We start from the raw sequence: 12,675 nt of genomic DNA, 5'->3' as shown, positions 1-12,675 counted from the left end.
AGGAAGTGAGCCAAAGGTCTTACTATTTTCACTTCTAAGAAGCATTCTGGTTGTGTTTATTCTTAGACTAAGTTGCTCATTACTCTGTCATTATATTTAATAGTCTTTACTAATACCAGTGGACAGGTAACTTAGCCATACTTCCAGCAAATGGAGTCCGGTCTACTCCCCACACTGCCTTGTCCTCAGGAGAGAGCCAGCAGTCTCAGGAGACGCTTCCAACCTCTCATCCTTCAAAGAAGTCGGTCCTATCAAACAAGCTTCATGCTCCGGCTTTAGCAGATCATTGCGGTGTAAGCTCCCACTACTGGCTTCCCCCACCTCTTCTCCAATCCAGATGCTACCCAACCCAACAACTGTCTTTCTTCCGGCGTTTAAATGCTAAAGCTCTTGGTTTCTGGAAGGTCGTGGTCTACAGTGGGAGCCCTAACTGCATGTTGAGTCTTGACATAAATCCAGACTCCCTTTGACCTCCTACTGACCATGAAACCAGCAGTGTGGTTATGTTAACACCAAGGCAAAACTAAAAAGGAGCAGTTTTACCCTCCGATTTAAATGGAGAAATGGGGAACTTGCCTGGGAGTATCTGCATGCTATCCTGGACTTCTGGCGTATCACCGTAGGATCAGCACAGCACACTGTACCACAAGGTTGGCAGTTCAAACCCACCAGCTGCTCCTTGGAAACCCTATACAGGGTCACTATGAGTCAGAACTAACTTGATGGCATTTAACAAGGATAACAACAACATAAGCTGTTAATATTGCAGCTTACTTCCACTCCCTGACACTGGACCATGATGATGGTTAAAGAAATCGCCCATCGGTTCTGTGCAGGAAAATGGCTACCCACAAATAACCACTCATCCCGCGGGACTCAGACCAAGATTCATGTTTATCTACGTTGAGGGCAGACACCCAAACTCCTATTGCCTTAGCAACAACAACAACATCTTGGTTCACTTCAAAGTTGGGGTCTTAATATTGTAAAAAGTCAACAAAAGGTTTTCACACTAAAAGAAACATTCTTTGATGGTTACCAGGGCTGGGAGGGAAGGGGTGTTGACGAGGAAGGTGATATACAACAAGAGGGAGGTTGACGGAAGAATGATGAAGGCAGGGAAGACAAGGAGAGGAAAGTACGAATTAAAGGGAGCAGAGATAAATACTATTATAGAAACAACCCTGCAATAACTGTGATCTCCAGGTAAATACATGGATGGATACATAGCCTGAAGGCCGTGAGAGGATTGAGTGTGAGTACACCCACAGATATCTAAAGGTTGCTGTTGTTACGTGCCATTGAGTCGGTTCTGACACTTATAGCGACCCTATGCACAACAGAATGAAACACTACCCGATCCTGGGCCAAGTTCACAATTGTTGCCATGCTTGAGTCCACGTGGGTTTTTATCTTTGCTGCAAACGTATCCATGAATGTGGTAGATGCTTCTGAGGACTAAATCATGAAAACTTCTTAAACATTCACATGGTCCCTCCTCAATGGTCCATTTCCTAGAAACCCCCACCTATCACTATAAATAGAGTCCTAGTGTGCAGGCTGTGAACCTTAAGGTCAGCAGTTCGAAACAACCAGCTGCTCCGCGGGAGAAAGATGAGGCGTTCTGCTCCTATAAGGATTTATAGCCTCGGAAACCCTGTAAAGGGTTGCTATGAGTTGGAACCGACTCCACAGCACATAACAACAACAAGTGTGCAGGCAGTGTGGGTTAATGTGCTGGACTGCAAAGCCCTTGGAACCTCAACGTCAGCGGTTCAAGCTCATCAGCCACTCCTCAGAAACCCTATATAGAGTCATTATGGGTCGGAACTGACTCCATGACACTTAACAATAAAAACAAGTCCCTATAAATAAACATACCCCCACCCAAAACTATTTTAAATCCCAGCAAAGCCTTTGTTTGGGAGATGGTCGCATTAAGCCCTTCCCTGTCTCTGCTTGTAAGCCTTTTCCCCATAATAAACCTTTGTCCATATGAGGACCCTGTCTCACTTGACTATTCTTAATCAGTAGAAGGCAAGACCCCTCTCTTGGAGGGTGGGTAAGCGGTTAGCTCTCCCTGTAACAGTTATACTGGAGAATTGCAATCAAGAGGAAAGAATATGATTTGTTGAAGGTAAAACCAAAGATCATCACTCAGCTCACAATAAAAAGTAAAAAAAAAAAAAAGTTGCGGTCTTAAAGACCATGACTCAGGACTGTATTGTCAGGAATCGTATTCTGACCACCAGGCTGAAGCCCTGCATGTGTTTTAAATCTGCAATTTTGTACTTGTTCCAATCTTGCTTTCCTTCCTACAGTGACAAATTGATTTGCCTGCAGCATCGATTGTTGAATTGACTTGCCACCAACCAGGATTTTGCGATGACTTCCTTTGTTGTCCGTCATATATAATTAGCTGTGAGTAGCAAAAGCTGGACAGTGAATAATAAGGAAGCGCATAGCAGAATTGATGCTTTTGAGTTATGGTGTTGGAGGAGAATATTGAAAATCTCATGGGCTGCCAAAAGAACCAACAGATCTGTGTTGGAAGAAGTGCAGCCAGAGTGCTCATTGGAAGCCAGGATGGCCAAACTTCGTCTCTCATACTTTGGACATATTATCAGGAGGGACCAGTCACTGGAGAAGGATATCATGTTTGGTAAGGTGGAGGGTCAGAGAAAAAGAGGAAGACCCCCAGTGAGACGGATTAGCAAAGTGGCAGCATCAATGGGCACGAGAATGGCAGCAGTAGTGAGGTTGGCCCAGGGCTGGGTAGTGTTTCGTTCTGCTGTGCATAAGGTCACTAGGAGTCAGTACCTACTAATAGCACCAAACAACAACAACAACAACAGCCGTAGTGATGGAGTCCTGGTGTGGCATTGTGGGCTAATGCGTCACACTGCGAAGTCATTTGAACTTCAAGGTCAATGGTTCAAGCTCACCAGCTGCTCCTTGGAAACCTTATACAGAGTCACTATGGGTCAGAATCAACTCGACGGTACTTAACAACAACAACGGCCCTAGTGATGCAGTGGGTTAAGTGCTGGGCAGCCAAGCAGGGTTGGAGGCAGATGGGGTTGTCTGCTCCCATAAAGATCTACAATGTCAGTAACCCTCTAGGGTGCTCCACTGTCCTATAATGTTGCTATTTGTCAGATGGAGCATGATGGTATCAGGTTTGGTTTGGTTTGGGTACTGGCCTTCAGACTTGGGAAATCCATTGGCTTTATGGTGACGATTTCTTGTCTCTGTCTTTCTCCTGTTAATGGGTCTCTATAGAATGTGTTTGAGTATGGGGTCTTTTTTGCCCTAGCACATTTTTTCTGTGCCTCTCTCCTTCCTCTCAACGTGAACTTCACCTTCATTCTAGTACACCAAAGTGTCTCCTCTTCTTCAAAGCCCAACTGAAATGCTCTCTTCCCTTCTGTCTTCAGCCAACAGAGCTTGCTAAGGGGTGGATCTGAATTTAGGGAATTTAGGGGTTTCTGGAAGAGTCTACCAGGGTTCAGGTATGTGCCACTGGGGGTCAAGTTTAAGATCTAGATAAGGACTCAGAAGGCCAAGTCCTTGGGAAGCAGGAATCTATGTTTCTAAATGTAACTTTGTGCCTCCGGCACCCACTGGAAAATCTTAAACCAATATCACAGCTAATTTTCATATTTAATTGAGACCAGATAGCCTTCCTTGGGAGGCACAGTCACACTATTACATGCAGCTGAGGCTGAACCTTCATTTAAATGATAAACTTCCCAACACACTTGTTACTGGTAATTAAACTGACTTGATTGTCCCATCACACAAAGATTATATGACAGTAAAGGAATGAAACATAAGCAATCTTTATCTCATTTGTCAAGGTGAGCAGAAGGGAGAGCCAGCCCAGGCATAAAGCCTGTGAATGATGCTCGGCCATCAGTTTTTGTTAGTTTTTGGCAGGTCAGCTCACGGACAACTCAAGAGATTTAAGACATCTTAATATGCAAGCATATATCCACTTTATTGTTCCACAATGAAAATGAAACATGCATAAAAAAAATCATCGTGAATTTGAAAAATCACATCGGCAGCCCCTGAAAATCTATTGTCAACATTTCCATTTTGTAATCTAGGAAAGTTTTTTTGTTTTTCCCCTAAAAGCTGTTGGGAGCCCTGCTGTGGCACTGTAGGATATGCACTGGACCGCAAGGTTGGTGGTTCAAACTCACCAACCACTTCTCGGAAACCCATAATAGATTGCTATGAATCAATAACAGCAACATAAGCTGTTAATACCGCATGTTCCCGCCACTCTGTGATACTAGAACACAAGACTGGTTAAAGAAATCCCCCACTCTTTCTGTTCAGGAAAATGGCTCACTGCAAGTAACCATTCATCCCATGGGACGTAGAGTAATTCATGTTTTTATCTATGATGTGGCTAAACACCCAACCTCCCGTTACCTTCAACTCGGTGCTGACTCATGACAACCATGTGTGCTTACTAAGACCGCGCTCCAGGGGATTTTTAACGACTAATTCCTGGTAGCGTAGTGGTTACGAATCGGGCTGCGAACCTTAAGGTCAGCGGTTCGAAAACTACCAGCCGCTCCGCGGGAGAAAGATGAGGCTTTCTACTCCCGTAAAGATTTACACCCTCGGAAACCCTGTACAGGGTCGCTATGGGTCGGACCCGACTCGATGGCACTTAACAACAACAACAACAATTTTTCAGAAGTGGATTGCCAGGACTTTCTTCTGTGGTACCCCTAGATTGACTCAAACCTCCAATATTTTGGTTAGCAGATGAGTGAGCTCACCATTTATTTGTACCATCCAGGAACTCCAGGCCTAATAAGTGAGTAACAGAATTATTTGTCCCACTGATCAAACAGAAGCAAAGTTCTTGTTAAACTTTACAAGCTTCCCTGCTTCATCCAAGCCCTTGAACTTTGGCCTTCCCTCTACCTGAAACAACAGGTCAAAATAACCCAATCTGTTGCCTTCAGGTTGGTTCTAATTCATGACAAACCCACACGTTGCAGAGTAGGCTTTTCTTGGCTTTTTTGAAAGCAGTTTGCCAGGTCTTTCTTACACTGTGCTTCTGAGTGGTTTTGAATGTCCAACTGTTAGGAGCCAAGTACAAATTGTTTGTGCCCCTCAGTTCAAACAACTTTGCAGTCTGACGCATGAGCCCACAGCACCACACCAGGACTCCAGGATTACTTTGCTGTTGTTGTTAAGTACTGTGGAGTCGGCTCCAACTCATAGTGACCCTGCACAGGCTTTCCGAGGCTGTAAATCTTTACGGGAGCAGAATGCCTCATCTTTCTCCCACGGAACCGCTGGTAGTTTCGAACTGCTGACCTTGAGGTTGGCAGCCCGACTCGTAACCACTACGCTACCAGAGCTCCTTTAGCTAAGAGTAAATGTAATCCAACACTGACTGAAGCAATTTATGCCCCTACCTCCACCCTCTCCTGTCCTTGATTTTTAAATATTTGTTGTTGTTGTGAAGTGCTGCCAAGTTGGTCCTGACCCATAGCGACCCTGTATAGGGTTTCCGAGGAGCACCTGGTAAGCTTGAACCACCAACCTTGTAGTTCAAAAGGCTTAGCAGTCTGGCACATTAACCCACAGTACCACACCAGGACTCCTTTTTAAAATACATGCTTTAACAATTGTCAAAATGTTACTGGTCACCTAGTTCCACAGGAAGCCTCATGTATGTTTGTTTAGCTTCAAATAAGGATTCCTGGTGCGGCGCTGTGGGTTAATGCACCAGACTGCAAAGCCTTTTGAACTGCAAAGTCGGTAGTTCAAGCTCACCAGTTACTCCTCGGAAACCCTATACAGGGTTGCTATGGGTCGGAACCGACTCAATGGCACTTAATGACAACAACAAGTCTAGTCAAAACGCGCTGGAAGGGTTCATGTGTTTATGGGCACACTGTGACCACCTGGTGAATTAGTGTACAAGTTACAACAGTAAGACTACAGCCCACCTGCATGTTGCAATAATGAACATTGCTAAAATAGGCTTAAATCAATACTACTGGTAAGAAATATCACTGAGCAGCAGTTTCTTTGCTACAGGTGTCCCTGGGAGATGGCTTCCTAATAATAAAAGTTGTTCTCTGCCTTCATTCATCTGAGTGTTTGTTAATTGGACTCATTTACTCCCAGGAATCAGACCCAAGCTTTGGGGTAACAAGACTGTCCTCCAAACTGAGGCAGGAATGGAGTGGCATCTCCTAAGCATTATTTCATAAAGTTTTCATTGGCCAATTTTCAGAAACAGTTCATCAGATCTTTCTTCATAGTTTGTCTTTATCTGGAAACTCTGCTGAAAACTGGCAGCATCTTAGCAGCACGTAAGCCCTGACTGACAGACAGACAACTTCCGGTCAGCATCTTAGCAATATGTAAGCCCCCACGGACAGATGACTGGACAGACTGACAGATGGCTAGACTGATAACAGTACATGAAGAACAGTAGCTGAACCAGAAAGCAAGAATTCTGCTATCATTTTGCTAGGAATCTATTAAATGTTCACTGTTACTTTACCAAGTCTCCATAGCCTTCCCTGACCCCACTGATCTCCCTGCAGGCAGAATTAATTACTTCCTTTCTCCTAGCTCCCCAGAGCACTTATCTTGCATTAAAGTGAATTGTTTGTCGTAGGGCTTCTCTCCAGGTATCCTTTTTGCTCCCTAAGGCGAGTTGGTGTTTTCTTTATCTCTGTGCCACTAAGATCTGGCAGGGAAGGATTGCTCAAATAAAGGTGCCAGGTAGTTGGTCTCCAGATAGGCCTGCCTTGGCCTAGGGCTGTGCCCATTTACATGTTGGTTTTGCAGGCTGGCCAGAATCTTTTTATAGCTTTGCTTCTCTGCAGCACATTTTCTAGAATTATGTGACTACCAAGAAATCAGTGTGCAAGAGCAGCAGAGAGCAGCCATTGGCCCTGAATGGCACTAGCGTTGAACCTCGAAGGCTGCGGTTGTTTAGCAGGTGGGGAGATCCGTATACGTTCGTGGATGGATATATAGAATCTTTTTGGTATGCGGCTCACAGCCTGTATGTTTCTTCCAACCTTGTGAAAGTTGTAGCAGCAGTATTTCTGATCAAGGAACACTGCGCTGCGCATATAGTATTGGTATCCCACCCACTGCGGTGGAGTGGATTCCAACTCATAGACACCTAGGATAGAAGTGTCCCCAGAGGATTTCCAAAGCTGCCATCAGTACAAAAGCTGACTGCCACATCTTTCTGCCTTCAAGCAACTGATGATGGGTTTGAACCACTGACCTTCTGATGAGCAGTCAAGTGTTTAACCCAGAGCACCACCAGCACTCCTATCCCAGGTATACAGGATCGCATCCTTAACCATCCTGTGGTTGTTAAGTGCTGTTAAGGTGGTTCCAACTCACAGCGACCCTGTAAAGGGTTTCCCAACCCATCCTGTGCTCTGAGGTTGCTGGGGCTATGAGGATTTTCCAGATGGTTTAAACACCTGTTTGTTCTTTGCTTAGTGCACAGTTTTGGAAGCTCCCCCCATTGCTTCCCAGTGTCTCCTCAGCACTGTTTCCACTGGGGCCTTCCTGAAACCCATTCTGAGACCCGCCATTCTGCTTCTTGGAGGAAGAAGGTAGACTTCTACCTTCCTGTGACTGCTTCTCAGCTTCAAAGCCCTTCTCCTCACGTCAGTGACTATTTTGCTCCGACCACACTGCTCTAACAGTCTTTTGGTGGTGTTGTTGTTAAGTGCTGTCGAGTAGATTCCCACCCATAGCGACCCTATGTATGGTTTCCGAGGAGTGACTGGTGAGCTTGAACCGCCGACCTTGCAGTTCAAACGGCTTTGCAGTCTGGCGTATTAACCCACAGTGGCACAACAGTCCTTTAGGCTTGATTATATTTACTCTGGACTTTGAACCACAAGGTCCACGGTTTGAGGCCGCCAGCTGTTCCATGAGAGAAACATGAGGAAGATTTAAAGCCTCGGAAACCCTATACAGGGTGAGTCGGAACCAACTCCACACTTAACAACAAGCAAAAGTGGACTCCTTGTGTGGCGTTGTAGGATAAACACTGGACTGCTAACCACAAGGTCGGGGGTTTAAACCCATCAGCTGTTCCTGGGAAAGTTAGGAGTCAAAATCAGCTCTGTAACATTGGGTTTTTGTTTTTGCTTCAGCGTTAACAACAACAATATGCAAAAGAATATGCCATTTTTAAATGGCTGCACTTAAGCTCTCTGGGGTTTTAAAGGTCGGAGGCCCTTCCGCTGACCATGGTCTCATGAGACTTCCATTGGCCCTAGGCACTTTTGTTTTCAGGAACCCTTTCCTGTTCTAACAAGACCGATGAGAGTTTGCACTGGTATAAAGATAAATGCAAGGAGCTCTGGTAGCGTAGTGGTTACGAATCGGGCTGCGAACATTAAGGTCAGCGGTTCGAAACTACCAGCCGCTCCGCGGGAGAAAGATGAGGCTTTCTACTCCCGTACCGTAAAGATTTACACCCTCGGAAACCCTGTACAGGGTCGCTATGGGTCGGAATCGACTCGACGGCACTTAACAACAACAACAAAGATAAATGCAATCCAGGCTAGATTCATTATTTATTCTTTATTACTATATTCATCTTTCTTCTGATTTTAATCAAACTTAAAACACTTATGTGGGCCCCAGATTCTGTGCCTTTTGGGTTTACTGCATCAAACTTTCCCTCTGATCTGGTCTGTTCAATTCTGGTCTGTCCAGTTCTCCCTGTTCCTTAAACTCTCTCCCTGCCCCCTCCCTCTATTTACATCCTACTCATCCCTGGGCCAAGAAGCTCTGGTAGCGCCTTGGTTACGAATTAGGCTGCAAGCCACAAGGTCAGGAGTTCGAAACTACCAGCTGTTCTGCAGGGGAAAGATACGGCTTTCTGTACCCGTAAAGATTTACAGCCTCGGAAACCCTGTACAGGGTCGCTATGGGTCAGAACCAACTCCACGGCACATAACAACAACAACATCTCTGGGCCTGGTGCACAAGTGGTTACAGCACTCCACTTTAAAGAAAGAGAGGTTGTTTGAATCCACCAGCTCTCTGCAAGAGAAAGATGTGACCAAGTTCTGTCGAGTTTTTCAGTCTTGGAAACCCTAGTGGGCAGTTCTACTCTATCCTCATAGACTCCCTATGAGTCAAAATGGACTTGATGTCAATGAATTTGGATTTTGTTGTGTTTTTTTTCATCCCCTAGAGCAGTGGCTCTCAAGAGCACCAGAAGGCCTCCGGCTCCTTGCAACACACTAGTTTCATACTCTCCTCTTGGTCTCCCAGGGTCTAATTATTGGATTCATGTCACTATCTGCCATTTCACTGTAAGCTCCACGCGTCTTTTCACTGCCTGCCATGGAATCTGCACCCAAAGTTTAATTATTGTTGTTGTAATGTGCCGTGGAGTCGGTTCCGACTCATAGCAACCCTGTATAAGGTCTCTGAGACTATAAATTTTTAGTGGAGCAGAAAGCCTCATCTTTCTCCCACGGAACAGCAGGTAGTTTCGAACTGCTGACTTTAAGGTTTTGCAGCCTGATTTGTAACCACTACGCAACCAAAGCTCCTTCAAAGTTTAGTAGGAGCTCAGTAAACACGTGCTAAGTGTGTTCTGAAAAGTGGAGGCCGGCAACACAGGATGAAGGCGTTGGATTCCCCTCAGCATTGCATATGACATTAAAAAACAAAAAACTTGTGTATGTTTACCATTTTCAGAGTTAGGGATACTCACTTCTTCCTCATCCTCAGGCGCAACTCCTGCTGACCTCCAAGGCCTGGCTCGAGGCCCCGCCCTCTCCCGTTCGCCCCGCCCTCTCCCGTTCGCCCCGCCCACCACCGCCCTCCCCCGCCCCTGTCCTTCTTAGTCCCGCCCCAGACCTTCTGCGCATGCCCTTTGGACCAGCCTGCCCCTCGGAGGAACTCAGTCTGAAAATCTGAAAACAAACTTAGCGGATGGTCATGCAGAGTGCCCTCCCACCGCAGGAGCCAGCCAGGTAACGCTGCCCCGGCCCCTGTCGCCCCCAGGTCGGCCACCCGGTCCCGATCGCGGCGAGGACCGGAACGCACTCGGGGCCGATGGTCACTCTGGGCTGTTTGCTGTGACTTTGGCCTCCAGCTGCCCAGCCCAAGCCCTGTTCACCTTCCCCGGCCAGTGACCGAGCTGGGCCTGGAACGAATCTAGGCTCGGTGCGGGCTTCCCCTGCCCTGGGCACATGATCGAAGGCGCGGCCCCGATGGTGGCCTGGCCACTAACCTCCCTGGACACGGGGTTGTTGCGCTCTCACTAGACAAAACAGGCCAGCCTGCGAGGACAGTGGGCAGGCCAGCTGCTACTTTTATTCCATATTTTCTCTAGTGTGACCCTGGCTGTTATTGCTGGTGTTTTTAGATCCTGAATCCAAGGACTGGCCCCCAGTATACGACTTTTATTGCGGCCTTTTGCTTCCGCTGGGCCTCTCCCTGAAGGGGACACTGGATCCAGCCCGTCCGTGCTCCAGGCGGGCCAGTTATCTCCAGTAACACGATTTAGAGAGTCATTTCAGGCTGTTGGATCGCTTTTAAAAGCCAATGCAGCCCACCCATACTTAGTGAACACCCTGCAGTGGACAGAAGTAACCAGATAACGGGAGAGCCCGTTCCCGCCCAGCGACCCTCTAAAACAGGGTAGAACTGCTCCTTACATTTTCCAGACTGTAAATCTTCACGGAAGCAGATTTTCTCATCTTTCTCCCACAGAGAGGCTGGTAGGTTTGAACCACCGACCTTGTGGTTAGCAGCCTGATGCCTAACCCACTGTGCCACTAGGTCTCCTCCCTGTCACCTAGGAAAGTGCAGAGCGCAGTGCACAGCTCCCTCCTCATAGCTTTCATCTAACTATGGGGACATTTGCAACATGGCGCTAGCTGAGTTCTAGCCCCAGCATATACCACAGTCCATTGTGAAATCCCCACAGATATTTCACAAGCATGCCCCAGGAGTCTGACTAGGCTAAGGAGCCATCTCCTATACACTTCTGACTCTAGAGCTGGCCAACATAAGCCTCTCATTTTGCCCACTGTGCAAAACTTCCTCCCCATAAGAAGATTTAACCCAATTCACAACGAAATACTCATGTCACAAGGACCCAAACAAATCCTCATGGAAAGCATGCCAGTTGTTCATGAGGGAAAAACTGTTGGGTTTAAAGAAATAGTGGTTTGTTAAGGCTCGCAGCAGTTCGAACCAGGGAGGTGAAATCTAGCAGTACCAGCTCCAAACAGGTTTTTAGAGGGTGAAATCAGGAGCGTTAGCTTACAGCACGTTGATTAGACAAGTAGGCGGTGGGACATCTCAAAGCTAGGTTTATGCTAGGATTGGTTTACAGAGTATGTGTAGGTGGCAGGGGTTGGTTACATAATTGCAAACCTATGTGCTTTCCAGGAAGTTTCAGAGTCACAAATGTCTCTCCTAAGTCACAATATGTGACGATAGCCCTTGGACAACATCCTCCTGGCACCTGCCTGCAAAGAAAATACCTGATAAGGGATGTGCATCAAGATTTTCTTCAAAAGTACATTCTTTCCACGTCTCTGCGGGACCACGGGGGAAAACATTTCTTTAGCTGCATGGTTAAGTTTGTGCAGAGTTCAGTAAGCATTAGGAGAAGAAGTCGTGGCATGGAGTTGTAGGATAAGAACTAGACTGCTAACCGCAAGTCCGGCAGTTCATATCCACCAGCTGCACCATGGAAGAAAGATGAGATTTCTACGCCCATACAAATTCACAGCCTCAGAAGCAACCCTACACAGGGTTGCTGTGAGTCGGAATCTACTCTTAGGACAGCGGGTTTTTGTTTGGGGGCTAAACTTTAGGGAAATAACTCAAAGACCTTAAAATGACATCTATACTGATGCCAAGACTCAAGGACTTCAGCTGTGGTCTGCTGCCTCAGGATGTAAGTCCCCTTACAGTGGTCACAAATCCAAACACCCGCATATTCTCAAAGTGTGAGACTTCAACAACCTCTCAGGCCCCACCCCGAACCCACTGAATCAGAAATCTGCAGCCGAACCTAGCAATACGTCTTCTAGATGATTGATTCTGCTAGATCTTGGGAACCATTGTTATAAGACCACTGAAGACGAAGAGGTTTGATAGCAGGGCAAGATTAAGAGATTGTGGTCTAATCTCAAAATGAGTTATTCAGACATATCTTGCCGGAATATAATTATGAATGCCAATAGTTAGTGATTGCATTATTGAAAAAAAATTTTTTTTGCTATCATTTGGTTTTAAAAGTTTCAAAGTGAACCCATGTATTACACTGTGTTTAGTAGTTGCATGCCTCGTTTAATCTTGTCAGCATCTATGTGATGTAAGTACTATTCATTCTGCCATGTTACTGAAATGGAAACAGACGCAGAAGTAGTTAACTTCAAGATGCTGCCAGGTTACTACTGAAAGGTTTATCTGGTATGTTTCCATTTTAGGAGCCGCTTGATCAATGATGCCAAGGCCCGCTTAAAAAAGCATGATGTTGGAACCAAGTTTTCTCACTTGTTGCCTAACAAATGTTCTGTCCTTGTACCACTATTGGCAAAAGAAGGAAAATTCCATCTGTTATTCACCCAACGGTCAGAGAAGGTAGGTAGACAAGAAGGTTCCGTTCGT

At 46.2% G+C, this 12,675-nt stretch overlaps 1 protein-coding gene across 1 annotated transcript in view; it reads left to right on the top strand.

Moving 5' to 3' along the window:
- Nucleotides 1–12,675, top strand: part of NUDT7 (nudix (nucleoside diphosphate linked moiety X)-type motif 7) — a 157,363-nt gene that overhangs the window by 133,359 nt on the left and 11,329 nt on the right. The window contains exons 2-5 of the mRNA XM_006860304.1: nt 9,775–9,949; nt 10,009–10,173; nt 10,415–10,541; nt 12,495–12,648. Of these exons, the coding sequence (XP_006860366.1) occupies nt 9,775–9,949; nt 10,009–10,173; nt 10,415–10,541; nt 12,495–12,648 (621 nt within the window). The remainder of the gene's footprint in view (nt 1–9,774; nt 9,950–10,008; nt 10,174–10,414; nt 10,542–12,494; nt 12,649–12,675) is intronic.

This window comes from Chrysochloris asiatica, unplaced genomic scaffold (genome assembly GCF_000296735.1).
Source record: "Chrysochloris asiatica unplaced genomic scaffold, ChrAsi1.0 scaffold00037, whole genome shotgun sequence".
Classification (NCBI taxonomy): Eukaryota; Metazoa; Chordata; class Mammalia; order Afrosoricida; family Chrysochloridae; genus Chrysochloris; species Chrysochloris asiatica.
The sequence above is the reverse complement of the archived record's forward strand: the minus strand, read 5'-3'. Positions and strand labels throughout refer to the sequence as shown.